At 41.7% G+C, this 26,964-nt stretch overlaps 1 protein-coding gene across 2 annotated transcripts in view; it reads left to right on the forward strand.

Moving 5' to 3' along the window:
* The first annotated feature begins 1,020 nt into the window (after nucleotides 1–1,020).
* The window catches only part of chd7 (chromodomain helicase DNA binding protein 7), an 83,514-nt gene continuing 57,570 nt past the window's right edge, over nucleotides 1,021–26,964 (forward strand). The window contains exons 1-2 of one of the 2 annotated variants that reach the window (XM_088310667.1): nucleotides 1,021–1,359; nucleotides 25,899–26,964. The exon at nucleotides 25,899–26,964 is cut by the window's right edge and continues 456 nt beyond it. In XM_088310667.1, the coding sequence (XP_088166793.1) occupies nucleotides 25,995–26,964 (970 nt within the window). In that variant the 5' untranslated portion in view covers nucleotides 1,021–1,359; nucleotides 25,899–25,994. The remainder of the gene's footprint in view (nucleotides 1,360–25,898) is intronic. The other variant, XM_088310668.1, reaches the window with a different exon arrangement.

Below are 26,964 nucleotides of genomic sequence, written 5' to 3' on the forward strand. Positions count from 1 at the left end.
TTTTGTAAAGAATAATTTAATGATTTGCTTGTTAAGGTAGGCTACATGGGAATTTATTATAGAACTACTGACCATTTTTCACTGAGCGATCAAGTCAAAGAGACAGACACACCCTGGACTGGTCGCCAGTCAATCTCAGGACGTATTGACAAACAACCATTCACACACAAATTAAAACCTATGGACGTTTTCGAAACTTTGATTAACTGAATTTGCATGTTTTTAAAACATGGGCAGTCTGAGTAACCACAGGAAACAAGGAGAGAGCATGCAATTGCAACCTCAAATATCTTTACTCATTCAACACACTGCCCACATACAAACCATTTTTGGCACTTGATAAATAATGATGGAATAAGTATTAATCCTAAATGAAATGTTGACTTAATTGTGTAAAAGATCCTATGTTCTGGAAAACTTATCGTTTCTGTGATTCTATAGTTAGGTTAGATCTAAAGCATATCTTCGCTGATTTTGTGAAAGACAGACACCCTGGACAGGTTGCCAATTAATCAAACGGCATATTGAGACGGTCAACCATTCACACTGAGTGGGAAGGGAACATAACGTTCATTACCAACAAAATTCAGATAAATGAACCCCTAACCCATCCGTGGTGACATTCTGGAAAAAAATATGTCAGCATGAAATAGAGACAAAAATATGATAATAGACCGATTAAATCAAAACTTATTGCAAAATAGGGTCAATCTTAAATTTGAGAATTTCAATGTGATAACGCTTATTTCATATAGAGCCTGTCTAGGCGCATTTTTACCCTGTTTTTATTATTTAAGATGTCCGCGTTCATTCATATTTCCCATTCAACTAGTATAGGACTATTTCGACATGGTAATTTTCTTCAGTAAAATGTACATAAAATGACGACCACGTACTTTTGTTTGTCACCACTGAGCGAGTCACATAGAACGTCACGGGCACGACGGGGTCAGTGACCGCGCACGCTGCCTGTTTATCTGTATGAGAGGTCCTCGGGAGCGCGCACCCCGCGGCCGAGGAAGGTGAGCGAGTGACTGGAGGGGAGGACTCGGGAACGCGACCGACCAGCCAAGGGATCGATCGGATTAAACTCGATTTGAGTGAAATTAACACAAAGGAGAGAAGCGCAACGCGCACTCGTCGGCGAGGTCGCAGATGCGAGACCCACCGGAGATACATTTCATGATAAATATTCAAATTCAACTTTTTACCCCCTTCCATTCTGTTTATTGAAAACCAGAAAGGACCACGGTGATTTTTTCCCCCCACGAGCAAACGGAAATACTAACACCACTAACGAGGAGTTGATTTGATTTAAAAAGAAAAAAAAAAGAAGCCTGAAGTGACCAACCTTGTCAGGTAAGGCGATTTTAAATTACATTTTTTCACAAAACTGTACAGCGCGTCACTGGCACTTAACGTCGCAGTTAATGTGAAACCAGTATTCATGAATTAGAAGCGTTTCTATTCTGCGAAGGGCAAGTTTTCGGTACTTTTGAACGCAAACGCACTCGCTGAGTGTGCGGAAGATAGATGTTTGGTTCGGGGATAACTCGCAGAAAATCGTATGATATGGGCGACGGGTGAATTTTCGCCTAGGTTTATTTCTTATTTAGGTAGAAAGTCATTGAAGGTCTGTGTTTCAGCCATGCCGACATGCTAACAATAGCAAGTTTAGCTTTCCACCAGCTAATCGCACACTCGCGCACATACAGACGCACACAAGCCACTTTCCGATAGTTACTTGGAAAGTGGAAAGCATCTTTTTCCGGGACTGCGCGGTCAACCTCTCTAAGTCTGTGCCTATTTCTCGCAGTCTTGTTGAGTTTTTTTTCATTGTGAAAAATTTACTTGAGTGAGTAGTTTAGTGTGGGTGTTAGCATAGTTAGCTAATTGTGTTGAGCTTTCAGGAGACACGAGGTGGCTCGAGCGTAGAGGTGAGTCACTGGCCGACTGAATGAGCCAATCTCCCAGGGAGCGTCCCCGACGGACAAAACACCGTAGCTAAATGCCAAAGTGACTCATATTCATATTTATCAAAAGTTTGGTTCACACAAGTCTAATTTTCACCGAATTCATGTGGGCATTAAACGAGGGACATCGTGAAGTGCTCATAGTAGTCGCTAGTTTTATTGGACGAGAGGGACAGAGGAGAGGAGGGGGAATTATGAGGCCAAGCGGTCATCAACATTAACCGCGACGTTCGCTGTTGTTTCGTCTCATATTGTACCGATTTAAACGGCTTTAAAAAGTATAATCTAGTGTTGCAACTCGCGCAAGTCTGAAGTAAACAGTTTCTATACATAAATAAAACCCCAAACGATGCTCGTTCCTCCGCGTTGGGAACGACGTGCGAAACGCCACTGATAGGCTAATTAGCCTCGTTAGCCGCTGGAGGTTAGCCCAGTGCTAGGACGGACACAAGTTCAGCTAGCGTGTTAGCCATTCCTCATCTTCATTGTGTACTTATTAGCCCCCGAGCTAGTTACGAACCTGCTCGGGGCGCTTATCAGAGGATGCTTCGCTCTTGGGCAAGTAAAGTAAAGTAACTTGGCTTTGCATTTACTTTGGATGAGTTAACCGAACCAAGTCTGCTTGTCGATACATAAGTTGTTGTTTGTTATTTGGCTTTCACGGTGAACAACTTTTATGGCGTTAAATTCCACCCGTCGACCAAGTTTGGCTATCACTACAGTTACACTTGTTACTCGACATGAACGCGAGTAAACTGCGGCTCCAAACACCTGCCGACAGTGCTCCTCTGCTGGTGGACTAATTCATTCAACTCCTTTGTATCAAGCGCGTTTCGTTGAACATATTTGTTTTATTTCGGGTGGCGTTTATGCGACCGTGCTCTCTTTTCCATTATGTTCTGTAATCGCTCAACTTGCGTAATGGTCACCCTGGCGCTGGCGTAATTTAGCCCAAGCATTTAAAATAAAAAGTATCACCGAAATAAACTCTTCTGTTAAACATAACACCAGAGTAACATTCTCGTAGGCCGTCACACTCCTTGTAAATGTGCCGCATGGTTGTTTTTCCGCCTCCTGTCTGTTGTCGAGCTTGGAGCCGCTACCCCCACTACCTTGTGTCTGTGAGCCAAGATGGCAGCTCGTCATGTTTAGCGGGCCACGGAGGGAGAGATAAGAGGCCCCGACCACACACACACACACATACACACAACAGATGTTCACCACCATGGCTCTTTCTCCCGTTTGTCTTTTCTTGCGGTTTGAATGGAGATCCTTTCCGAGCAGGATTGCATTGGTTTGTTGTACTGAGCTAAAAAGGAAACTTTGGGAAAGAGTTTACTCTCGTGTTATTTGCATATATTTTGACTACTCATCAAAGTTGTGTTGGTGACCTTGGAGTCTTGCTTGTAAACATTGAAAGAAAAGTAAACATTTTGGGATTTATGAGTATTGTCTCAATCTAGTATCAGTGACACTTTTAATTTATGTGGATCAAATTATTCACTGCAATTAAGTGTACACAGTGGTTTTTGCCGCGACAAGCAACTTACCAACTGGTCATTATTTTCCCGAAAATTGCATGAGAACTTAGTCAAGAGCGCTGTAGTCACTGCCATATTTTCCACATTTGACCGTGAATTCTGCCACAATAGAGCTCGATTCGCTCTGTGTTGATGAATTTTCCACTTTTAAAAGAATAGAAGATGCAATTGCTGGATTTGAAAAGACGCAAAGTGTGTCTGACTGGTGTGGAGATGTGTGAACCTTCAAAGCAGCCCAGAATTGGAGGAATGTCCCTGATTGCAAAGCTCGGAGGGTTATGGTCAAGGTTTGGCTGATAATGCCTATAACAGCGTATTTGCAGTGACAAAATACATTGGAAAACTTCGTGAAAAGAGATGGAAGGGGTTGAAGTCAGGCAGGAAGCAAGCACCGTGCATGACTCTTGACAAAAATAACAGATTTTTGGCAACCCAAACATCACGCTAGAATAACCTATTCATGGCCAACCTACTGTAATGTCGGTAAAATAGCCGATTGATGGCAGGGCAACAATTGCTCACTCCTGTGAGTGACCAATTGTTCACAGCAAAATAGCGCTAGCAGGAGAGTCACTAATACTATGCAACTAACTATGAATACAAAAAGAAATGCTTGTAAACATTGCATTTTTCTTGGACACCAATCCATTTTTTCAATGTAGAAGGGAGTGAAATCATATGGGTAGGATTCAGAGAATTCACTGTTAAAGAAAACTGGAATAAACACTTGAGTTACACAAAATTAAAAATCAAATTTGTTTTTATTTAACCTCAATATAAAAAGTGTATATAATCTACACATTCAAAATGTGGTGTGTACCGGGAAAACAAAACAAAACTATCTTTTGGTTTTTAATAAACGTGAGTTTAGACACTACACTATGTTAGGGTACCACATAATGACGTCACGTGTAGCGTTCCATGGGACACTTGCGGAAGCCTGTGTGTGCTCCGAACAAAAGCATTTTCGTTGTTGGGGTTGCTCTGGGTCTAACTATAAATCTAGGTCATTTGCGTTAAAAAAATGAACATGGGTATTCTTAAAAATGATTTATTACTCAAAATACGGTGGTCAAGCTTACCTCAAATTTGGTCTTTAATTAATGTAAGCAATATGCTTTTTTTTTACACCAGAGACATGAGATAAAATAAATTTTCAATTAATCATTGCATCCCTAAAGACTACAGAAATAAGTATATTTACAGTTGAACCAGAAATGCAGAGGATTTGGAAAATTTAAAAAGGTATTTAAGAATAGAATAGAAATAGAATAGAAATCCCTTTATTGTCATTGTACTCAAGTGTGCAACGAGATTAGAGGGCTCCCCTCTCCAGTGCAATACAACAATAATACAGACAAATATATAAATTAGATAAATAAAGAAGACAGTGCAATGGAATTCAGTACTGAATAGGGCATATAGAAACACATCACAATGCTGTTTTGCGAGGTTAGGGTGGTCTCGTGTGTGTGTGAGAGTTCAGTATGGAGATGGCTCTCGGAAAGAAACTGTTTCTCAGTCTATTGGTCCTTGATTTGATGCATCTGTAGCGCCTGCCAGAGGGCAACAGGTCGAACAGGTGTGAGTTTGGGTGGGTATTGTCTTTGACGATGTTGAGAGCCCTTCTGAGGCACCGGGCGGTGTAGATGTCCGACAGTGGGGGGAGAGGGCAGCCAATAATCCTTTGCGCTGTTTTGACTGTCCTCTGGAGCCTCACTCTGTCCGCCTCAGTGCAGCCGCTGTACCAGCTGCGATTAATTGAGTATCAAATACACTAATCAATTTGATAATTGATTAGTTGTCAATCGATTGTTATACTTCTAAAGCAAATGTTCACAAATGTCTCATTTACAAACACAGTAGCTTATCATTCTATCGCAAAGAACTACAGAAACCAGAGAATGTTTGCTTTTGTGAGGCTATATAATCAGGGAATTTGGCCTTTTTTAAAAACGGTCTCGAAACAATTATCAAAATAGTTGTTGATTTTTCTGTTTTATTTTGAAACCTAATGAAGAGCTTAAATAACATTGCAAATAGACATCATGACAAATGTAGTATGTTGCTAGAAAGCATTTTCATTGTGACGAAATTAACAAATAAAAAGCTTGCCACTTTGATTCAAACCACCACCAGGGTGAGGCGATAATGAATCCGCTCGACCAATGGACCACCAGTGTTGGTGTATCACTCGAGCCTGCTTTGAATCTTAGCTCTCCTTATACAAGAAAGTGTACCTCATTCTACTTGGATTTAAAATGGCGAGTGTAAGTATTTTCGTATCGCAGTTTGCCAGTCAAAATTTGCAGTTTGCGCCTCATCAAAACACATTGAATAGCAAAATTACGAATCTGAGTTTTGCTGATAAATTAGTGTTGGCGACTGTCCCAAAAAGCTTCGCTGGGTCGGACGCATGCGTGTTAATGTGCCTCAATGCACTCACGTCACCGATGCGCTAGTAGTAGTTGAAGCAAACCCGGTGCTACGCCGCACCAGCTCCCTTGCAAGGAACTTCGGCTGGCTACCTAAGATTGACACCGTCATTAAGTGCTTGGTTGATTGACAACGTTTTTCCACAGGATTCTGGCTAGAACCACGATAAATTAGAAATTAGAAATTAGAAATCCCTTTATTGTCATTGTACTCAAGTGTGCAACGAGATTAGAGGGCTCCCCTCTCCAGTGCAATACAACAATAATACAGACAAATATATAAATTAGAAAGCGGAGCATATCCAACTTTGACCATTGGAGTTCAAAATTATTTTAATACAGTATATTGCAGGGGTGGGCGAACTTTTTGATTGGCGGGCCACAATGGGTTCTAAAATTTGACAGTGGGGTCGGACCAGGAGCAGATGGATGGAGTGTTTTGGTCACCTCACCTCATCGGAGAAAAAAAAATATATTTTTAAATAAAAGTGAGCAAAAGCATTACAACATTCTGTGTCTTTGAAAAACCACAATATTTAGAAAATAATATTCATTAAATTCTTTTCAAGTTAGGCGGGCCGCATTAGAACATCTAACTAACATCTAAATAGAATGTGGCCCCCGGGCCGTAGTTTGCCCACGTCTGGTATATTGAATATTTGTAATATTTTTACAAAAATGATGTGACATCTGCAGGCTGTCAATTTTTGAAGGCACATATAAATGAATAATAAAGACTATTGAAGTGATAGTAGTAGTACATCTAACTTTCATTAAACTTTGCTGCTTATACCGGCATTCCTGACATGTTTATAAATGGTGGAGCATCTTAAATTGAAGGCGATATTGTGGCCTTAACATTTTTTAACTTTAAATATTTAGCTCATTTTAAAATGGATCCAAAAACTATACACACGCGCACATTCGCACTAATACTCTGGAACTCTAGATACAAAATTAAATGCGTAATTTAATGTAGGAGGTAGTGAATTCAGATGAATAGAATTAGGAAAATGCAATGTGCTAAAGACAACCTTAAGACTTGTTTTGGGTCTTCATTTTGTTTTTATTTAACCCTTATCCAAAACATTGTTTTTCTTCACTAGCATGCATACTTGAAAAGTAATAAATTGCTCCACAAAATGTGGTATGCACCTGACATGGAAGAAAAATGTATATGTATTTTTTTAACCACTATAAAATTGTATATTGTAAGGAACTAGGTCATGCGTTTTATTATGTGTTGTCCTTGAGAGCTTTTGGCAAAATGTTCTGTTACTTTGAGTGCTTCTGCGTCCAAGTGCATAAATGCAACGTGGTCGCGATTGACTGGGAATGTAGAAAAACCGTGAGGTAGCCCGTGTACTGTTAATGTTCGATGTAAACCACCGACATACAAAAACTTATGTTTTAATTTTTAATAAACGTGAGTTCACTTTCTAATGTCTCCGGAATCCATAGTAGACATTATAATATGTTAGCATACCAAACAGGACGTTGTGTTACACTTACATCAAACACACATAGTACCCTGTGCTTGCTGATGTTATCTCAGAATAGTAACCATGCTGCATATCCTTTTCCTTTTCATCAACCCTGTGCTGTCAAGAAAGGGAGTTTGGCATCATATTAAGTATTTTTAGTGAGAATGCGTCAAATCGTTTGAACCCTGTTGCTAGCATGTGTTAGCCATGACACTACTTTGGCCACAATGTTTCCGTTTACATCACGGATGACCCGATTACCACTATCACACTTGTGGGAAGGCACACAGCCAGGGGAGATGAGGCAGTTGCGATTTAAAAACAAAGGCCGAAATGAATAAATACCTAAATAAATTACGCGTTCCGCTATTAAATTAATTGACTGTGAGTTTGATCGTCAACGTCGTCATGTCTTGACTAATCTTGGCAGCCCTTAATTTAATCGTATCGAATCGTTCTGTCCTGAAATATATCACATTTCAATCAAATCGTAACCTGTGGATCAAACTGGCCTCATGCCAGAGATTCCGCAGCCCGACCAGCCAGTTAGTGAAGTTGGGCTTTCGATTCTAGCTCCGTGAGTGTGCGTTTTATATTCGTTTGATTGTTTGTCGTGAGTGTGAATGGTTGTTTGTGCTAGGGCTGGGCGATAAACCGAAAATTTACCGTTACCGAAATTACCGAAATCATTTTGCCCATGTCGGTAAATTCGGTGTTTAAAAAAAAAAAAAAAAGCCTTTTCTGTCTGCGGCAATGTTCATGCCCCTTTAAGACCGCTACAGCGCCTCTAGTCACGTGACTCCACCCGTCTGATCGAGAAAGAAAACAGACATCGCTGTCATAGCTGGCGATTCAAATCCAGAAGCTTTTTCACCACCCACAACACAACCATGCTGTGCTGAAAGTTCAAAGTGAGAAGCAAGGTTCGACAAGTGACAACAGCCCATTAACGGAGGTGACACCAAACGAGAGAACATCTCAGAGGTGGACGTGATAGCCTAGCACATAGCTAAAGATTTAGCTCCTCTAGTTCCAGTGGCGCGCACAGGATTCAAACGCTTCATGAAAGCCGTATTTCCCGATATGGACTACATCGGGCCGGGAGCTTAGACATGTTAAGCATTTTGCATCAACATCCGACTTGTGGTCGGGTCGCAACATGGATCCCTGATTGAGCCTGACTGTGCATTACATAGACGACAAGTGGCGACTGCGCACCAGAGTACTCGAGACGCCACATTTTCCCCGATGATGCACACTTGTTTATTTGGCTTGCATTGACATTTTCTTTCATTTTATTTAGAATTTTTTTTTATTTGCCATGATTTACATCATGAGAGCATCTTGGTGCAATCTATTTGCAGAAAAAGATTTTGCAAGGGGTACACTTTTTCTTTGTGACATTGTTCAAGTCATGCAAAGCAAGCAATTTGGAATGTTTATACAAATGATTTTTGTACTTTTATTTTTCATTGAAAGTAATGTATAACAGTTGGTCAATAAAAAAAACAGTCAATATGCATTTCCTGCATTTATTTTGATTTTAGTCCACGGGGGGAATTTATCGTGCATTTACCGTTATCGAGGTAAAATTGCTCAATTTCTCGCGATATTGATTTGAGGTCATATCGCCCAGCCCTAGTTTGTGCCCTGCAATTGGCTGGCAACCTGTTTGAGACCGTAGCCTGCCTCTCGCCCAGTGCCATCTGGGGTAGGCTCCATCACGCTCGCGGCCCGAGTGAAGATGAGCTGGATCATTGTTGGTCCTGTTCAGGAAACGGCTGAAAGCCCATTAGCAACTGTGGCTCACCTTGCCCACAGGCAAGGGGCATTACAATACCATACTCCCCCCTTTACTTAAGCGGCTCAGTATCAGCAGCTTGTGCATACCTCAGAATTAAGCTCATAACAAAACAAAAAAATCAACCAAGTGACAGCGCAGGGGCCAGGTGTTGAAACAGCAGGTTGTTGTTTTCTTGTGCTTTGTACTTCTGCACATGGGCGTTGTTTGGTTTATTCAGAAAACTTCTGAAGTGAAATGTGTCACTTAAAATGCTCGTAATTAGATGGCCTAAAAAAAACAGAATTGCACTAATTTCAAAGTAAAGAGCATTTTGATATTGATTTAATATTCAAGTGTCTGGTGTCTTTCACGATGCCTCTCTTTTCTTTTAATAGCTGCACCAGCAGATGTTAGGACGTATTTAAAAAAAAAAAAATCCACTGTTATGCTGACCAATTTATGTGGTCGACTCAACCTCGTTGGTCGCCCTCTATTTCCCCAGCCCTCGTCACGTGTAGCAGTTGACTGCCCTAGTAGAAATAAGAGAAACAGGGTTGTTGTTGTCCTCCATCACTTTCATCCTGTCATCTATCGCTCCTCATCCACCCACCCTCTGTCCTTCTGTCACTGTTCGTGTGCTTTGTTTTAAGTCGTTTTCTCTCGTTCTTAGGATTATCATATCGCCATCTTGCTCACATGTCCACCGTCTCGTTTGCAACCAAAAGGTTAGTGGGGGTCTTGAGCACTGCAGTGACATTCATAACTGAGTGTCATTGCTGTCTCTGTCATCACCATCCCCCACAATCACCATCCTTCTCCTGCAGGGAAGACCTTCTGGACTGAATGCTGTGCCGAGAAGAGAGGCTGGCATTAAGAGCTTGTGCGTGCGTGCGTGTTTTGTGCTTGTGTGTGACAGACAAAATATGTCAAGTACATATCTGACCCATATGTGTGCATATATTTAAATCTAAGCCTTTGCCTCTTCGAGTTTTGCATCCTGATACTCTTACTCTTCACTTCACTTTCATATCAAAACATCTTTCAATAAAAGACATTAGCGCGGGACAAAACTGTACTTTATCTCCGAAATATGACCAGAATGGTTTCTGTTTTGAATAATTTCTCATCTTGAGTGATGCCGGCTGATAAGAGTTAAACGCATCCTGTTGGGTGGAGATGATAGCAGGGCCCATAATGGCCGCAATGGATTAGAAAGATGGGAACGTCTCAAAAGCATGTTTGATGTGAATGCATGTTGTGTAGATTTTCTTTTGGTCAGTAAATATCGCTTTTCGATGACCCCCAAAAAATGAATGTGTCTATAGGGCAGATGGAGGCTGTGCTGGGACCCCACAGTGCTCTGTAAACGAGTCAGGGAGTTAATTAGCTTTTGGCATGCTGGCAGGCAGGCGGCAGGGTTGGAAGAGGAACTAGCCAATCTCAGGGGGCCATATTCCATTTCTTTCTCTCCCATTGGTCTGAAAGAGCATGTCAATTACTAGATGGCAATAATAGTGATAATGCTCAGTGGTGTTCAAACCTCTCCTTTTCTTTGTGCACTTCCTTAAATGAAATTAATGTGACTTGTTTTGGACATAAAAAATTTCCGCCGGACATTGATGGTATATATGTATGTACATTCAAGTGCTCTTAGGCCACCATCTCTCCTTTTTCCCGTCAATCTTGAACGATGTGCTTCGGAACAAAAATATTGCACCGTTTGATTTCACGTGAATCTTTGCTCAGTAGTACTGATGCAACTTGTCCATACCAAAAAAAAAAAAAGGACAGACTTCGGTACCCACCCCTCGTCATAAATGTTTTTTTTAGATGTGTGGTGATGAAATGGGTTATTACTGTGACGCACAATGACTTGCAATCACAAAGAAAATGCGATGTGTGGATTTTTGGGTACCACTTTGGCACTACAGTTATACGAACACAGCCGTAATTCGTAAATAAATTATTGATTGACAAATAATGTAAACAAATTGCAGAAGCATGCACTCTGTGCATGATTATAAAACTCCCCTATAGTGATGGAAGTAAAAAAAACAAAAAAAAAAAAATAACTCCGCGAAGACAAACATTGCGAGGGAATGCATTTATTTATTAGTTTTTTGTTTGGTATGAGCGTTTATGTACTTTGGGTCAGTTTGACCACTGCAGATTCCAATGCTGTTTGACAAACAGCAGTACGGCGAAGCGTCATGGAGGACTTGGAATGGTTGTTTTTTAATACACTTTAAAATGAAACAGGTTTACTTTGAAGTACATACCGCGGCAGGGCAACTGGGTTGATCGCGTGGCGTCTCGGACTTGCTGTGGAGTGGGCGAAATGGACGGTGCTGGCACGCTCGAGTCCTCACCGGTCCTGGAAAGCAACCTGCAGGTCGGTGGAGATGTCCACCCGCACGCCGGCGCTAAACTTTGGTTGTTCTTCCTTCATTTTAGTGACAAGTTTTCTACGCTGCCAAAATGGTGTTGTTTACGTTTGGCGCAGTGCATTGTGGGATACTTGACGTCATCATCTAGGGCACCATACGGTCTAACCTCATGACCCCTAATTTAAATGAGGCAGGGCAACATTGCATCCCTGCTTTGCTGTGAAAATGCTTTCATTGTTAAAAAAAATGTCTGTGCAGTTCATGTGCTAGTAAGAGTCCCAAATATTTTCATGGTTGTAAGATGATTTGTTTCATTGACGAATACACTACTGCATGCACACACAAGAGGTTACTTGACCTACTTCATCTTACACAGGCATGCATGCATGTCTTTCGCTCGGATACGACTGAGTTCGCCAGTGTTTTTCCTACATCATGGTAAGGGAACAGATTAGATCAACACAGCCATTTCCTGGTAGCCCCCCCAGCCCCCACTCAAAGTGTGCGCACATACTGTCCATTAACAAAGCAGCCGTGTGTAAAATAACCAGATTTTTTTCCCCCTGCCTTGCTGCTTCTCCCCTCTCTTCTCCTGGTCTCTTGAACCCACCCCCTCCAGGCCTCCTCCTTTTCTCTCTTCCTTCTTTCCTTACATGCTTCCTTCCTTCCTTCCAGGTCTTAAATCCCAGCCTGAAGCTCACAGGCCAGCATCCTCTCACTTGAGCATAATTACTCACACAGCTAGCCAGCTACTGCCTGATGTTCTCCATTTGGGAACAAAGGTATAAATTACAGCGGCTTAGACCCAAGTGGTAATGGGAGATTGGTGGGTGCTTGTGCACGTGTTCACCAGAGGACTGGGTAGATCAGTCACGACTTTGTTACGTTTTGTGTGTGATGCGTTTTAGTGTAGTTGTTTTGTTTGTCTGTTCTTGTCTCAGAGGAAGCACTGTGTTGTTGACACGGCAGAGATTTCCTGTCGTACTGCCTGGAGGCCGCATGTAGTTTTGTTGCCAAACTGGTGACTGCAGAGACACGCATGCAATGACCTGCTGTTTGCTAATGGCTGACTTGATTTTGAGCAGGTATAATTTTCTTGTGCATGTAAAAACTGTTTTAGAGGATCTCTCATTCATTGACATGATTGCTAAATAGCTATAACTTCAGAACTGTTTTGCTTTAAATTTTTTTTGAGTTAACGATACTATTCACTGTGCTTGAAGTGGACATGGACAAACGAGTCCTGCATAATCAGGCCAACGCAACTTTTGCAGCCTTTTATACTTTGCGTTGCTTGACCTCCCTGCTTCTCGGAGGCATGAAGGGCTTCTGTCATCTGAGCAATACTTCACCTCAATAGAATTAGAAAACAACTTAAAAGAATCTTTTCTTTTTTTTTTTAAGAAAACAATTACAGTTTGGTGTGAACAGTGTACATATCTTGACAAAATGAATGAAAAAGAATTGGGAATGCGAAAACTGTTTACAACAGCTTTCGCCATTTCGCTTTGTCTTTTTGCGCAGACCAACCACGTAGGTTAGAAATTTTCGTAGTTGCACGGACTGCAAAAACTGGGCCGACGATAGCCATTGCTGTTACGTTGGTAGAATGGCTTATTCATATTCATTTAGCAACTTTCCAACAGTAATTTTGCTTGTTCGATGTTATAATTTTTGCAATTTATGGTCAACAACCAGGTGAAAATGTTGACTTAGGTGCAGCTGCCATTGTATATATTACATACATTTACTCAAGATTTTTTTTTCTTTTGTTTTCCGAAAGAGTGGTTCGTTTCCTTTTTTTTCTTGCGAACCGGAGTCCAATAGTCCAGCAAAGAAATCTATTAGCACAACAGCATCGTGCGCAGTAGCTGGCAGACAGAGGGTGTGTTAGACCGTGTCTGTACTTGCGAATACGATTGACACTTTTAACTAACGCCTTCTTTCATGAAAGTGTCTGATAAGCCGGTTCTCCCGCTTTGTGGCAAATTGAAAATAATAATTATAGGCATAAGAGGGGGCAAGTGAGAGGTGGTGTTTTTTTTGGTTTGTTTTGTATTTTTAGACAGTTTTTTTTTTTTTTTTTTTTTTTTTTTTAAATAAATATTCTATGGTCAGGTCGTTAAGAAGCTCAGCATATATTTGTTTTTGTGTTTGTTTTCAAGACTGCAAATTAGGGCTTCCACAAATGACCATTTTGCTCGTCGACTAGTCACCAATAGTTGTTGTGATTAGTTGACTAATCGCATCATATGTAAATTGCCGCTTATCAGACCAGCAAGCAGCAAAATAGGAGGAAGGGGTGAAAAACTAATTCGACAAAATGCGCATTGACGAGAAAGGTCGAGGAGGTGGTAAATGTACATTCTGTGAATCAGCGGGCACGATACAGGAGTAGTGTCCCGTCTCAGCTGGTAAATTAATACCAAGACGCAAGTCTACGTCCTTCGTCTGCAATTGATTCGAGGTTGAAAAGACTGACGACGTTGGGAATGACATTGTTAGATGTGCCAAAAATGGTCATCATGGAATGGAAAGCAATTTTGATTTTGGATTACAAGGAAAGATTTGCGACTCCGCAATCAAGCTAAAGAAAAAAAAAAGCTAAATAAACATGCACACTCAGAAAGCCATCACAGAGTTGAGCGCACGTACACACACTTTTTTTTTTTTAAAGCCAATATCGCCCGCCCCTAGGCGGAGTGCCCCGTTACAGCGTGTGTGACGTAGAGACTGGCAGGAGGAGATCCCAGAAGAGAAAGCAGCGGCAGTTCTCACTTGTGTGTGGAGCAAGTGCGCTTACTTAAAAGCGCGAGTGCTGTAGAAAACTGTTTCCTCCTGAAATGGGATGGAATTTTGCTCGAGTCGAATAAGCAAGCAATACGACATACCTTTCATTCACCGCTGTGGTTGAAGTCACTGGCCCGAGAGGCACATTACATACAATTAGGGTTCGGAGCTGAGGACCGTGATGACACACAAAAAATTTATTCATGTGCAAAGTCCGCACTGATTTATTTCAATGTCTAATAAGTTTGCCAGTCGATAGATAAGCTCATATGGACACAGAAAAACATAAAAGCCGTTTGAGGAGAAAGTTCATGTAGGAAGTTGACTGAGTTACTTAACTATTAGATGGAGGAGCTCAAAATGGAGAAGAAAACTATTTTGTGGAGCTAAACGAAAGACTGAAACAAGTTATTTTTCTTTGTTGAATTAATATCTAGGTTTCTGTTTTATCTACATTACACTGAAATGATTGTTAAAAAGTATTTTGTTAAAGCTGGATTTTCTACCAAAGAGCTATTTTGTAGAACATTCTAATATACAAGTGTGACTTCAAAAGAGAGCCACTATTTACCTACCTTTACAAAGGAGGCCTAATTTATTTTAGGGCTGCACAATATATTGAAAAAATATTGTCATTGTGGTATCGGCATATTCAGTGTCTAATGCAATAAATTCAAATGTGATTGTATGCTTTTGGACTAATCATGTCACCTTAAATGTGCATCACCATCCAATAGGATAACAATATCCAGGGGCATTTAATTAGATAAGAATACATTCGTATTTTCCCCCATGAAAAAAAAATCTTTAGTTACATGTGAACTACCGCAATAATGTCAATATTGAAATATGCAACTAGGGCTGGGCGATATGACCTAAAATCAATATCGCGAAAAATTCGGAAATTTTACCTCGATGACGATAAATGCACGATAAATTCCCCCTGAGGACCAAAATCAAAATAAATGCAGGAAATGCATATTAACTGCATTTTTTTTATTGACCAACTGGTACACATTACTTTCAATGAAAAATAAAAGTACAAAAATCATTTGAATAAACATTCAAAATAGCTTGCATTGCATGACTTGAACAATGTCACAAAGAACAGGAGAAAAAGGGTACCTCTCACAAAATCTTTTCCTGCAAAAAAATTGTGCCGAGATGCTGTAATGCCATTTGCAAAGGCCTAAATTTGTGTAAAGGTATCTTGTAAACAATATAAATAATGCCATGTGCAAAGGAGCTAGTCGCCTGTAAACAAATGGAAAAAAATGTCAATGGAATGCCAATGCCAAATAAACGCGTGGGCTTCATCAGGAAAATGTGCCGTCTCGAGTACTCCGGAGCGCAGTCGCCACTTGTCGTCTATGTAATGCACATTCAGGCTCAAACAGGGATCCATGTTGCGACTCGACCACAAGTCGGATGTGGATGCAAAATGCTTGATGTAAATGATGGCAAGGAGGCTCTGTCTTTTAACACGTTTTAATGGCGATACCACTCCAACAACTCCCCTCACTCGCCTGAACAATCTCGCGAGACCCCTGCGAGACAATTGTGACACTCAGTTACCGTAAAGGTGCAACACAGTCGCAAATACAAATTTAACACCATTACATGACACTTGACATGTCTTCGCTCCCGTCCCGATGTTGTCCATATCGGGAAGTGCTGTTTGCGGCAAATATTTTCGTACCTCTTGTCGGCTACTTTCATGAGGCGTTTCAATCCTGTGCGCTCCACTGTAACTAGAGGAGCTCTATCTTTAGAGCTATGTGCTAGGCTATCGCGTCCACCACTGAGATGTTCTCTCGTATGGTGTCGCCTCCGTTATGGGCTGTTGTCACTTGCCCAACCTTGCTTCTCACTTTGAACTTTTAGCACAAGCTCCAAGTCAACAGCATGGTTGTGTTGTGGGTGGTGAAAAAGAAATGGTTGGACGCGCTGTTTCAGGTGCTTACGACGCATTTTGTAGTTCATGTTCTTTTGCTCAAACATCGTCTTTATGGAACCCAAAACATTTCCAAACGACAGATGTCGAATTTCTTTTCGGGACAAGCGCGACAAGAACAATTTCAACTAACGTTACTTCGTCTGCAGCCGTGTCAGCCGCTTCAGGATTTGAACCGCCAGCTACGAACGCGTCTTCTGTTTACATTCTTCTACAGCGCATGAGTCACGTGACTACATGCGCATTAGCCGTCTTAAAGAGGCATGAACATCGCCGCAGACAGAAAAGACTTTTCTTTTTTCTTTTTTTAGACACCGAATTTACCGACATGGGAAAAATGATGTCGGTCATTCTAATACATTTCGGTAACGGTAAATTTTCAGTTTATCGCCCAGCCCTATATGCAACACCCATCTCGCATATTGCATGTTCTTCAAATATTGTGCAGACCTACTTTAAATATATTAGTTATCATGCATTGCATCTTTGAGTATTATTTCTGTATCTCGAGGCCAGGCCGAGTGACGTCTTTTTTGGAAACCAAATTATGGTCACCCTAGAGTATTCTAATGAACCGGGTTGTGCATGTTCAATTGTTGTGATGCCATTGAGGGGATGTAGTAAACATGTCAAGTTCTGTTACTTTGAGTGCTCATGTTTCCTAGCTCATAAAGGCATCGCTATGTTCGTCAGTGTGGGAATGATGGCAAGCGATGGTTGCAAAGATGACTGCATACAATTTTATTGTTGCAAACAGTTATTCTTGTCCCCACGAAATATCTGAACATGCAACCGTTAACAAACCCAGACAAAAAAAAAACATTGTTCGCGAACAGAAAGACCTTGAGCGGTGTCTAATGCTGTGGAATATGATCGACAGCTGTCCAAGTGTGTAGAAAGCTGGAGCTACAATGACCCGTGCGGTAATAATGCAGCTCAGAGGGGTGTGCAAAATTTGCGAAGTGCCACCGGAGAGTTTGGGTCAACTGTTTAGAGAGTTAATGGCAAGAGGGAAGAAGCTGTTGTTACGTCTGCTGGTTTTGGTGTGCACGATCTCGCCTACTGCGCCAGGTTGTTGAGGTGGGTCCAGGATAGTTTTTCGTGCCCTTGTCTTGATTTGTGAAGTGTGCAAGTCCTCAAGAGTGGGTAGGGGCTGGTACCAATTTTTTTCATTTTATTTTATTTTATTTATTTATTTATTTCCCCCACAGTCCTTGACTGTGATGGAGGAGCACTGGACTAATTCAATGGCTGCTGTGTAGAACTTTCTCAACATCTCCTGTTACGGGCTGTGCTTCCTCAGGGGCCTCGGGATGTACATCCTTTGCTGGGCATTTTTCGGAAAAAGTTGATATTGCCCTCACATCTCAGGTCCTGAGAGACGGTGATCCCCAGGAACTTGAAGGTCTCGGCTCTCGACAGTTGACTCAGGGCAATTTAAGGGGCAGCTGTTTCCTGAAGTCCACGATCATCTCTACAGTGTTGAGCGTGTTCAGCTCCAGTTTGTGTTGGCTGCACCAGTGTGCCAGCTGCTCCACTTCCTGTCGCCAAGCGAACTAGTCACTGTCTTTGGTGAGGCCGATTACTGTGGTGTCTGCACACTTTAGGAGTTTGACAGGTGCCTTGAAGTGCAGTCGTTTGTGTAGCGGGGGAAGAGCTGTGGACGCATCCTTTCGGGGCCCCGCTGCTAGGTGGTGCGTGTTGATGAAGATGTCTCCCCCCCAGCCTCACCTGTTGTGTCCTGCCTGTTACGAAGCTGTGGATCCACTGGCAGATGGCGGGAGACGATAGTATGGATATGGTATTGAACGCAGAGTGTAAGTCCTCATGCAGGTCCCTGTGCCATCAGGGCACTCCAGGATATCGTGCAGCCCCCGCAGCATGGCCGTTGACTGCAACATCCACCGACCTGTTTTCCGAGCATGCAAACTGCAGGGTGTCCAGCAGGAGTCCGGTGATGTTCTTCAGGATGTCCAGTCCGTTCCACGGACTTAATGACCACAGTTGTCAGAGCAACAGGCCTGTAGTCATTCAGTCCTGGCGAAGGTTTCTTGGGGACTGGGATGATGGATGAATAAATTGAATATGTGGCAACAAGAACAATTTTTAAACATGCATCCAAGACAAAGAGAGAATATTAAAGTTGACAGTTCCTATCCGGGGATGAGAAACATGAGTGTTAAAAGCATCATGTGAAAAAATTCACCTAAACATACGTTTGTTCCTTCAGTTTTGTGGACATGTCCATTGGACTTCGTTTTTGCGCTACTACAACCCACCGGAGAACATTTCCAGGGTGCCATATAAAGATTAAGTGCAGTGTCACAAGAACATCAGGTATGATTTCATGTGTAATGGGGAAACAACATTTTTATTTATTATTAGTTATTATTAGTCAGGCAGTTTCACCTTTTTCTAAACTGTTCAAATGTGCCTTTGGGACTGTTGCTGGTCGGTATAAACCTAAAAAGGCAATAACGTCAGCACAGACATAAATTGTTCAACAATTTAGTATTTTAATCTTACCCTGCATTTACTATTGGTGCTGTCAAAAGTACATTAATTTTTGGGGGAAATACTAGGTGGTCTAGTGGGAGTAGTAGGGTTGATTAGAAGGTTAGAGGTTTGACTGGGTTTTATGTCTGCTTTAAGGTAAATGAGACTCTGTCCAACCTCTTTTGGCACATCACGGCCAACTTTTTAACTGTGTAGTGCATTGTTGCAACACGCCAACCCCTCTTATTTTATTTTTATTTTATTTATTTATTTATTTTTTTTTTTTTTTGGGGTCATTACCCTACTTTATAGCAGTATTTTCTCTTAAGTGGTGGCCACCAGTGTTTCAACTATAAGTCTGCAATAACAGTCGAAGACTTCATTTACGTTAGGTTTACATTCACGTTAAGGTTAAAATGACAGTTTCTGAATCGATCCCGGCCCGTGTGAGCATATCGGACTTTCCTTGTTACAATATACCCAGATGCGCTCCTGATGCTGCGTCATCAGTAGGTGAATGCCAAGGGGGATTTACTTCGGCTATGAAAGGGTTATTGACTGCATGTAAACATAGTCATAGACAGTTGTCTCGTGCAAACAAAATGTCTCCTCCGTTTTCATGAGTGAGCGGACAAAGTTTTTCCTTCTTACATGCTAATTGTTATCAATTGGAATATACCAATCTACACAGGAAATGTACGGATAACTTCATGATGTAAATAGACATAATTTCCACTTTTTTCTTTGTACAATCAATAAAACCCATAAATTCATGTCACTCACCAAAAGTGTCGTTTTGTGCTGTGTCAGAATTGTGTCATGATAGTTTACCTCTGCTTGTGTATTTCCTGCAAGTTATTCACCAGACTTAGGGACTTATATACAGACATTGTATAGCACGTTTTCCTCTATTTCCAAGTTTTGTGCTTACAGTGCCTCCCTTGTCGTTTCTGTCTTAGAGCACAGGTCGTCACACTGGTCTAATACAGAATATAGTTCACATGCAAAAGTACAATACGAGCCGCACAAAACAAAAAAAATTGGGTCGGCTTGATTGGTCCGGATCAAAAGCGTAAAATACACCCTTAAAACACGAATAAGAGCATATTCAATGTTTTTGCGTGTGTTTATATGGCCTTTCAAAACATGAATATTGACAAGATTTAGGTTTTGAACGGGTTATTGGCTGCATGTAAATGTGGTTACTGACTCATTCACTCTACCGTGTTTTCGCGACCTCAAGGTGCACCCTGTTAAAAGGCGCTGTTTCAGTTACAGGTACTATTCCTGTATTTAGCATGTGCATAAGCGCACCCTATTATAGGGCGCAGGCATAAAACATACACTAGCTTAAAACTTACGGTCGTAAGCATGCAAGCTAAATGTCTGCGTATTTTTTCTTAAAAGGCAGTGGGAGCAAAGCTGAGTTTAGGTTTAATTTTTTAAGTATTTTACATGCCAGATTCCGTCTCGTCATTGTCAGTAAGTCTTGTTGCCGTGCGGCTTCTCATAAATGATGCCGGCTTTTTCGAAACTGCAAATAACCTTGCAAGCAGACACGTTAGCCCAAGCATCCACAATGCATTCACAAATTGTGGCATACCTCACCTGGCGCTGCCTTCCATTCTTAAGTAAAGCTGTGGTCATCTTCCATCCATTGCTCCAGCACCGCTCGCAACTTCACTTTGAACACTCTGTTTACACCACTCCAATGATTGGTGTTTCTTCGTCAAGCCTCCCTGAATAATGGCAAGCTGTGAGTTCATATGCTGCACGTTATACTGTTACCTACTGGGACTGTTTAGCTTCCTCTTTCATGCGCACCCTTTGCCCTTTAACATCTGCGAGCACAACAGTCATGCCCGCCTTTCCTATATATCAAAATCAGAATCAGAAATCCCTTTATTGTCATTGTACAGTGTGCAACGAGATTAGAGAGCTCCCCTCTCCGGTGCAATTCAACAATAATTTAATCAAATATATAAATTAGATAAAATAATAATGAGATGGAAAAGAATACGAAATTGGATAAGTCAAAACACATTACATCGCTGTTCTGCAAGGTAATGGTGGTTGTGTGTGTGTGTGTGTGTGTGAGAGTTCAGAATGGTGATGGCTCTCGGAAAGAAACTTTTTTTTCAGTCTATTAGTCTTTGATTTGATGCACCTGTAGCGCCTGCCAGAGGGCAACAGGTCAAACAGGTGTGAGTTCGGGTGAGTATTGTCTTTGACGATATTGAGAGCTCTGCTGAGGCACCGGGTGGTGTAGATGTCCGACAGGGAGGGAAGAGGGCATCCTATAATCCTCTGCGGCGTTTTGACTGTCCTTTTGAGCCTCACTCGGTCTGCCTCAGTGCAGCTGCTGTACCAGGTGGAGACACAGTAGGTCAGCAGGCTCTCGATGGACGAGTGGTAGAAGGCCAGCAGCAGCTTCCTGTCCAGGTTGAATTTCCTGAGGACCCTCAGGAAGTCATCGGAGACCTGTACTTCCAGGACTTTGAATGTGTGGACCCTCTCCACACATTCACCTCTGGTGTAGAGGGGGGGTGGCACAGTCTTGTTCCTCCTAAAGTCGATGATAAGTGTGTTGGAAGGAAATGCTCCCAGTCAGTTAAGTGGAGCGATCAACAAGGTCACACAACGTTTACAGATTTTGGAATTTGGCGCACACATAAGGTGTGTCACATTTTTAAGGCACCCCGTCCATTTTGGAGAAAATTTAGGACGTGGAGTGTCCCCATTGGTCATGAAAATACGGTATTTCCCTTTACAGTGACAGCTGGGCTTAAAAGACTCAGTTTAAACTTTGCCAGAAAGGAACTAGAGTGTGCCAACTGACTGAAATGGTTAAGAATGTGGCACAAGATCTTGTCTCAAGAGGGCCTGTCTTTGCCTTGGCTGACTGAGTAAAGCTTGGTTCAACACGGCAGGATAATATGCCCGATTTTAAACCTGAATCTCACCTCCTGAAAAGGACGCTCCGATTACCATAATGGATCTAATATTAATCGATTTTAGTGGCGTGTGGCGCGATTAGACTCATCTTGGCCGCTCCGATGGACGTTTGGGCTGGGGCTTTGTTTGTGGAGTAACATTTAAACTATAAATTTAAACTTCTCCGTGTGGGCTTTCAGCCTCTTTCTGAAATTACAACACATTACGTGTAAAATGGAGACAAATACACTTTGCTAAAAGTGCCTTGATGGACATAAAAATAGACGGAGTTAAAAATTAGCTTTATTATTACTTATATTTTGTCAAGTAGCGTTCAGCGTCAAGCACTTATTTGCTGGCGCAACCTGACACATACTCACTTGTAACAATACGCCATAACATTTAGCCACCTGTTCTTCGTAGAGTTTAGGGTGTCTTATCTTTCGGATGGTTGGCCAAAGTTGTCGTGCTCCTTGACTTTGTGGCTACTGCCTTGCAGCAATGCTTGCAGACCTTGTCTGTTACAGTTTGTGGGCTTTCTTGACTCGTCAGCCTCACTCCTTTACTTGTTCAACAACTCACTGGTTTTCCAAAGCTGAGCTGTGATTGGGTGTTACCGGAGCCCTGAGCGCCTGTGTTGCCATTTTGGGTGGATTTTGCTGTGTAAGTTTTATTCCAAAAACACAATATTAATGTTTAGACTAGTGGGACTGCATTGTAAATATTGCAAAGAAAATTTTGAGATTGACTTTCATGCTACGCCCTACACATGCAAACATTGCTCGTGTAACCCCACAGATCACAGTTTACAATCTTGTGAGGATGAAGGCGACGTCTTACAGCCCTGACTTTCCACGGTGCCAACAGGAGTAAAAATCACATTAAACAGATTAACTCCTTCCAGGCACTTCAGGAAGATGCATATTTTCATGTGACTTTCTTGACTGGCTTGAGGTAAATGCTTATAGGCAGCTTCTGTCACTATTTTTTCACATTGACGACTAGGGTTTTATACTTCTCAATGATAGTGTCTGTAGCGCTGTGCAATTTAAATGAACTATTTCCTGCATTGAGGAGATCCTCAAGTGTTACATCATTTATTCTTTACTAAATATATGTATTTATGTGTCCACCCCCCAAAGAAATCTCAAGCATGTATGTTATTGTGTGGTCATGGTTGAAAATTATTTGCACATGCCCCAAATGTAGATTTTATTTTATTTATTTATTTAAAAAAAAAAAAACATCAGAATTTGTTCTAGGTTGCAAAACAATTTAACGATCGCAAAACAGTTTTCCGTGTTGCAACAAAATTTTGAACATGTTCAAAATCTCTCTCTCTCTCTATCTCTCGCTTTTTTTCCCTTCTCTAATATGGGTAATTTAATAGCCGTAAATTGGTCTACACACAATCTGTAACTATTAGGAACATTTTTTTAAAATATTTTTTTTGTTAATTTAATAACAGTATATTGCAGCACATTTGTTTTTTGTTTTTTTGTTATGCGATGCCAATGAGGGCTTGATGCAAATATGTCATGTTTTGTTACTTTGCGTACTGGAATTTCCCAGTTCTTGAACGCATCACTCTGTTCGGCGAGATCTTTCTGCTTTGATGTCAAACATGGCATATGCAGACTGTTTTGGTTGTTAAAAACATGGGTTCGCTGAATAAGGCCTCCTTAATCCAGATTAGATGCTACAATATGTTAGTGTAGCAAAAAGGACAATAACGTTGCTGTTTTAAACTAACTTGTGTACCCTTAAATTAGTTCCCCAGAGGTAGGCTTTGGTTCTTTGCTTCAGTTTCTGAAGGAACACATAAGCCCATCATCGTAAAAATGACTCAACATATACCCACCCGACTGTGTCTGCTGCTTTCAGTGAGTTCTCTTGACTAGCTCTCCAAAGTCCATGGATGGCCACAGATGAGGAAGCACGATTGTCAAAAACCTGCACCCTTCTCCGATAGTCAATGATATCTTTTGGTGTATCATTGTCTCTATGCCACAAAACTATAAGATCATTCCTATCGACCATGTGAACAAGGAAGCAGTGGAAAGTCTGCTAAGTATCGAGCACAGCAACTTGTTCCTTTTGAAAGCGGATCCCTACAAGGAAGTTCTTGACGTCAGGGTCCCTGAGAAGCTTATGGCTCTGGGATGTTCCTGCGTGTTTTGGTTTTGGCCTTTTGCAAAAGCCCAAGACCCCAAAAGTGAGCTGATACCAATGCTCATTACAATATAAAGGCTGGGGCCACCTCTGCTCACTTGTTCTGAAAGATTTTATGCATAAATTCAAGAAGCTGATCCCTCACCTTCTGGCTTTTAATTTGCAGTGAGTTGAAACGAGACAAAGCATACTCAAGATTGTTGGAGAGTTGTCGATGTGGCCTGAAGGGATTAGTGTTAAATAATTATTAATAAAACATATCCATGTTTTCCCTTTGACCATCAACTACAGTCTGATTCCCAATGCCACAGAACATTGACGTGACTTCTTCAGTAGGCACGGAGGACAGGGGATGATCCTCGTAGAAGTAGCAGAAAATGTACTTTATTTGTTTTTTCTATTTAGTCAGTCAGAACATACAAACACAACAACCAGGGTTGACAAACATGGAGACCAATAAATATATTCTAAAAATTGACTATAAAGCGTAACATCATCAGCAGGCGTGCAGGCCACCGAAGGACCTAGATACAATCTTGCAGCCCGATCACATCTAGTACCCACACTGGCTGTTCCTGAGTTTTGGCCTCTTCCGGACAGTTTGCTGTCTGAATATTCGTATTTGAAGAATATTAATACCCAAGTCGAAACATGCGTTGTATTTAATACAATACAATTAAATGCACAATGCGTGTAATTCTTTTCAAGGTGCGTCTAGTTTTACAGTAAACTCCAACTGGGGTGTCATGACAGTACTTAAAGGACGCTTAGGAATCGCATTCGCGCCATGCTTGCTGCACAATCAGTATCGTGCATTCTGCTTAATTTCAGTCTTTTAAATGCATGGTGCCGTTCAGCACATTATTTTTCCCTCAATTAGAACATTTTAAACTTCACTGTTCTGCTCTTTTCTGGTGTCTACTGTATATTTAATATTATTGATTTGTATTTTAACTTGCTGCTCTCACTGTTTATTGAAATTATGCTACTTTGTTTTACTCTGTGTAAAGCGCTGCAACTGTTATGAAATGCTCTGTACAAAGTTGTATTGTGTCAAAAGAAGCCAAAATAAAAATCACAAAATTTCAATTAATCGTCCATCCCAATGTCCGCCGATGTGCATTTTAGATTTATTTAACTGGTGCTCTTATTTAGGAGCGGAATGATTATAATGTTTCTCATGTCAGTGCCAGTGTTGGATACACGATGCACGAGTGATTGCAATTTTATTTAATTTTTTTTAATGCTAAGCGATGTGAGCTTTTATTTTTTTATTTTTTTTATGTGACCGCTTTGGTAATTCCCAGTGTACCTCAATGTCCTCTGCTCTCGGTATTTACAAATATGTTCACTTATTACAGATATGTTTTGCCCCATGACATAATGCTACACGAAAACTTGTAGGACTCTCGCATGCAAACATCGACATAATTGTCGTGATACGCCGGCACAGCGTACATTATTTTTAGTGAAGCTGTGATTGGCTGTTGCAGATAAGACTGGCCATCCATCAAACAAGATAACATCACTGTTTCTTTGTCTTTGTCATATTAATAAGATACTCAACATTAGTATTTCACAACACAAAAGTAGCTACTATGAAGAAATTGTATGATAATGATGATGGTTTATTTTTAGAAATCAGTGCTTTAAACATCTTGGTTGGTGGGCTCGGCCCCCTACGGCCTGGCGCATCGTGATGGTTCACATTTGGTCTGAAGTAGTGTATTGGTGGATTACGGGTAAGACAACTGTGCGTGTTTCTGTCAGTGAAAAGGGGCGTCTGTGGGCACTTGACCCGGTGATGAATAATAAAACACAATCCGTCCTCGCTTGGCCCATAATTTTTAAGAATAAAAAATGCTTTTTATTTATACATTACTTAGTGATGTTTAAAGTCTATAATGAAAAGATAGAAATGTCAACTTTCTATTTCTATTTCTTGTCAGGAACCTTTAAAGGGGACCATGGAATAGCAAGATAGCAGTTACCTGCTAAGGGCTTTCCTGCACAAACACATCCCTCCTGTCGGCCCCCACCCGGCCATGGCGGACCCAGGGATGTTGAGTTTATTTGGGGATGATGCAGGGCTGTTCTCAGATGGATTGGATGGTTTAGGAGACTGTTTTCCTCAGCAGCCAACCCCGGGCCAATCCAGCACTCTACCCCGGCAGCCTAATCCTCCTCTCAACCATGAACACCAGGGAAACAGGGGTTATCATCAGGGGATTCTCCTTGGTACTGGACCAGCACAGCCTAAATTGGGCCAAATATACGACCACAGCTCCTACGCGGGCTATGAACAGGCAGGTGCTCCCGGAGGAAGAATTATGTCTCAGAATGGTCCTAGCCAGGGGCCTCCAAATGTAAATGCAACTATGAATGGCATGGCTTCCCACTACCATAATAATCCTGCTAACTCAAGTAATACCCATCACGGTTACCCAGGTGATACTGGGGGCGGAGCTGGTGGAGCTGGTGTTTGGGGGCAACCGCATCAAAGTAGATCACCATATCAGCCGGCAGCAGCACAAGCAGGGAGTGGCCCCAACCAGATAGGAGCATTCCAAATGTCTCAAAGCAACTATGGCGGGATGCAAGGCCAACCCACATCCAATGCAGCTCGCATAAACCAACATTACCCACCACAGACTATGGCTCACCAACCTACTCAAGACCCGTCTCACTACATGGGACATGTTGGAATGGTGGGGGGTCAAATGAGACACCCGCAACCACAAAGCCAAGGTTACCCCAATATGAGCCACACACCCAGATTCCCACATTCTCCCTCTCGGCAGCCTCCACATCCTCATCAACATCAGCAAGGTATGACTGGGTTTCCGGCTGGACAATACCCTGGTTATCAAGCCCAGTATGGTGCAATGGGTTCTGGGATTGGCCAGAGTACTAATGCTAGTGTCAGTAGCAATGCCAGCCCAGCTATGGGACCCGGGCAGCTTGGCCAAAGGTTTAACCAGGGATCAGGCCCGGCTTCAGGGCAGCCTGGACAGC

Source organism: Idiotropiscis lumnitzeri, chromosome 12 (genome assembly GCF_059441095.1).
Source record: "Idiotropiscis lumnitzeri isolate Australia: NSW breed Sydney's pygmy pipehorse chromosome 12, RoL_Ilum_1.0, whole genome shotgun sequence".
In the NCBI taxonomy this organism is placed as follows: domain Eukaryota; kingdom Metazoa; phylum Chordata; class Actinopteri; order Syngnathiformes; family Syngnathidae; genus Idiotropiscis; species Idiotropiscis lumnitzeri.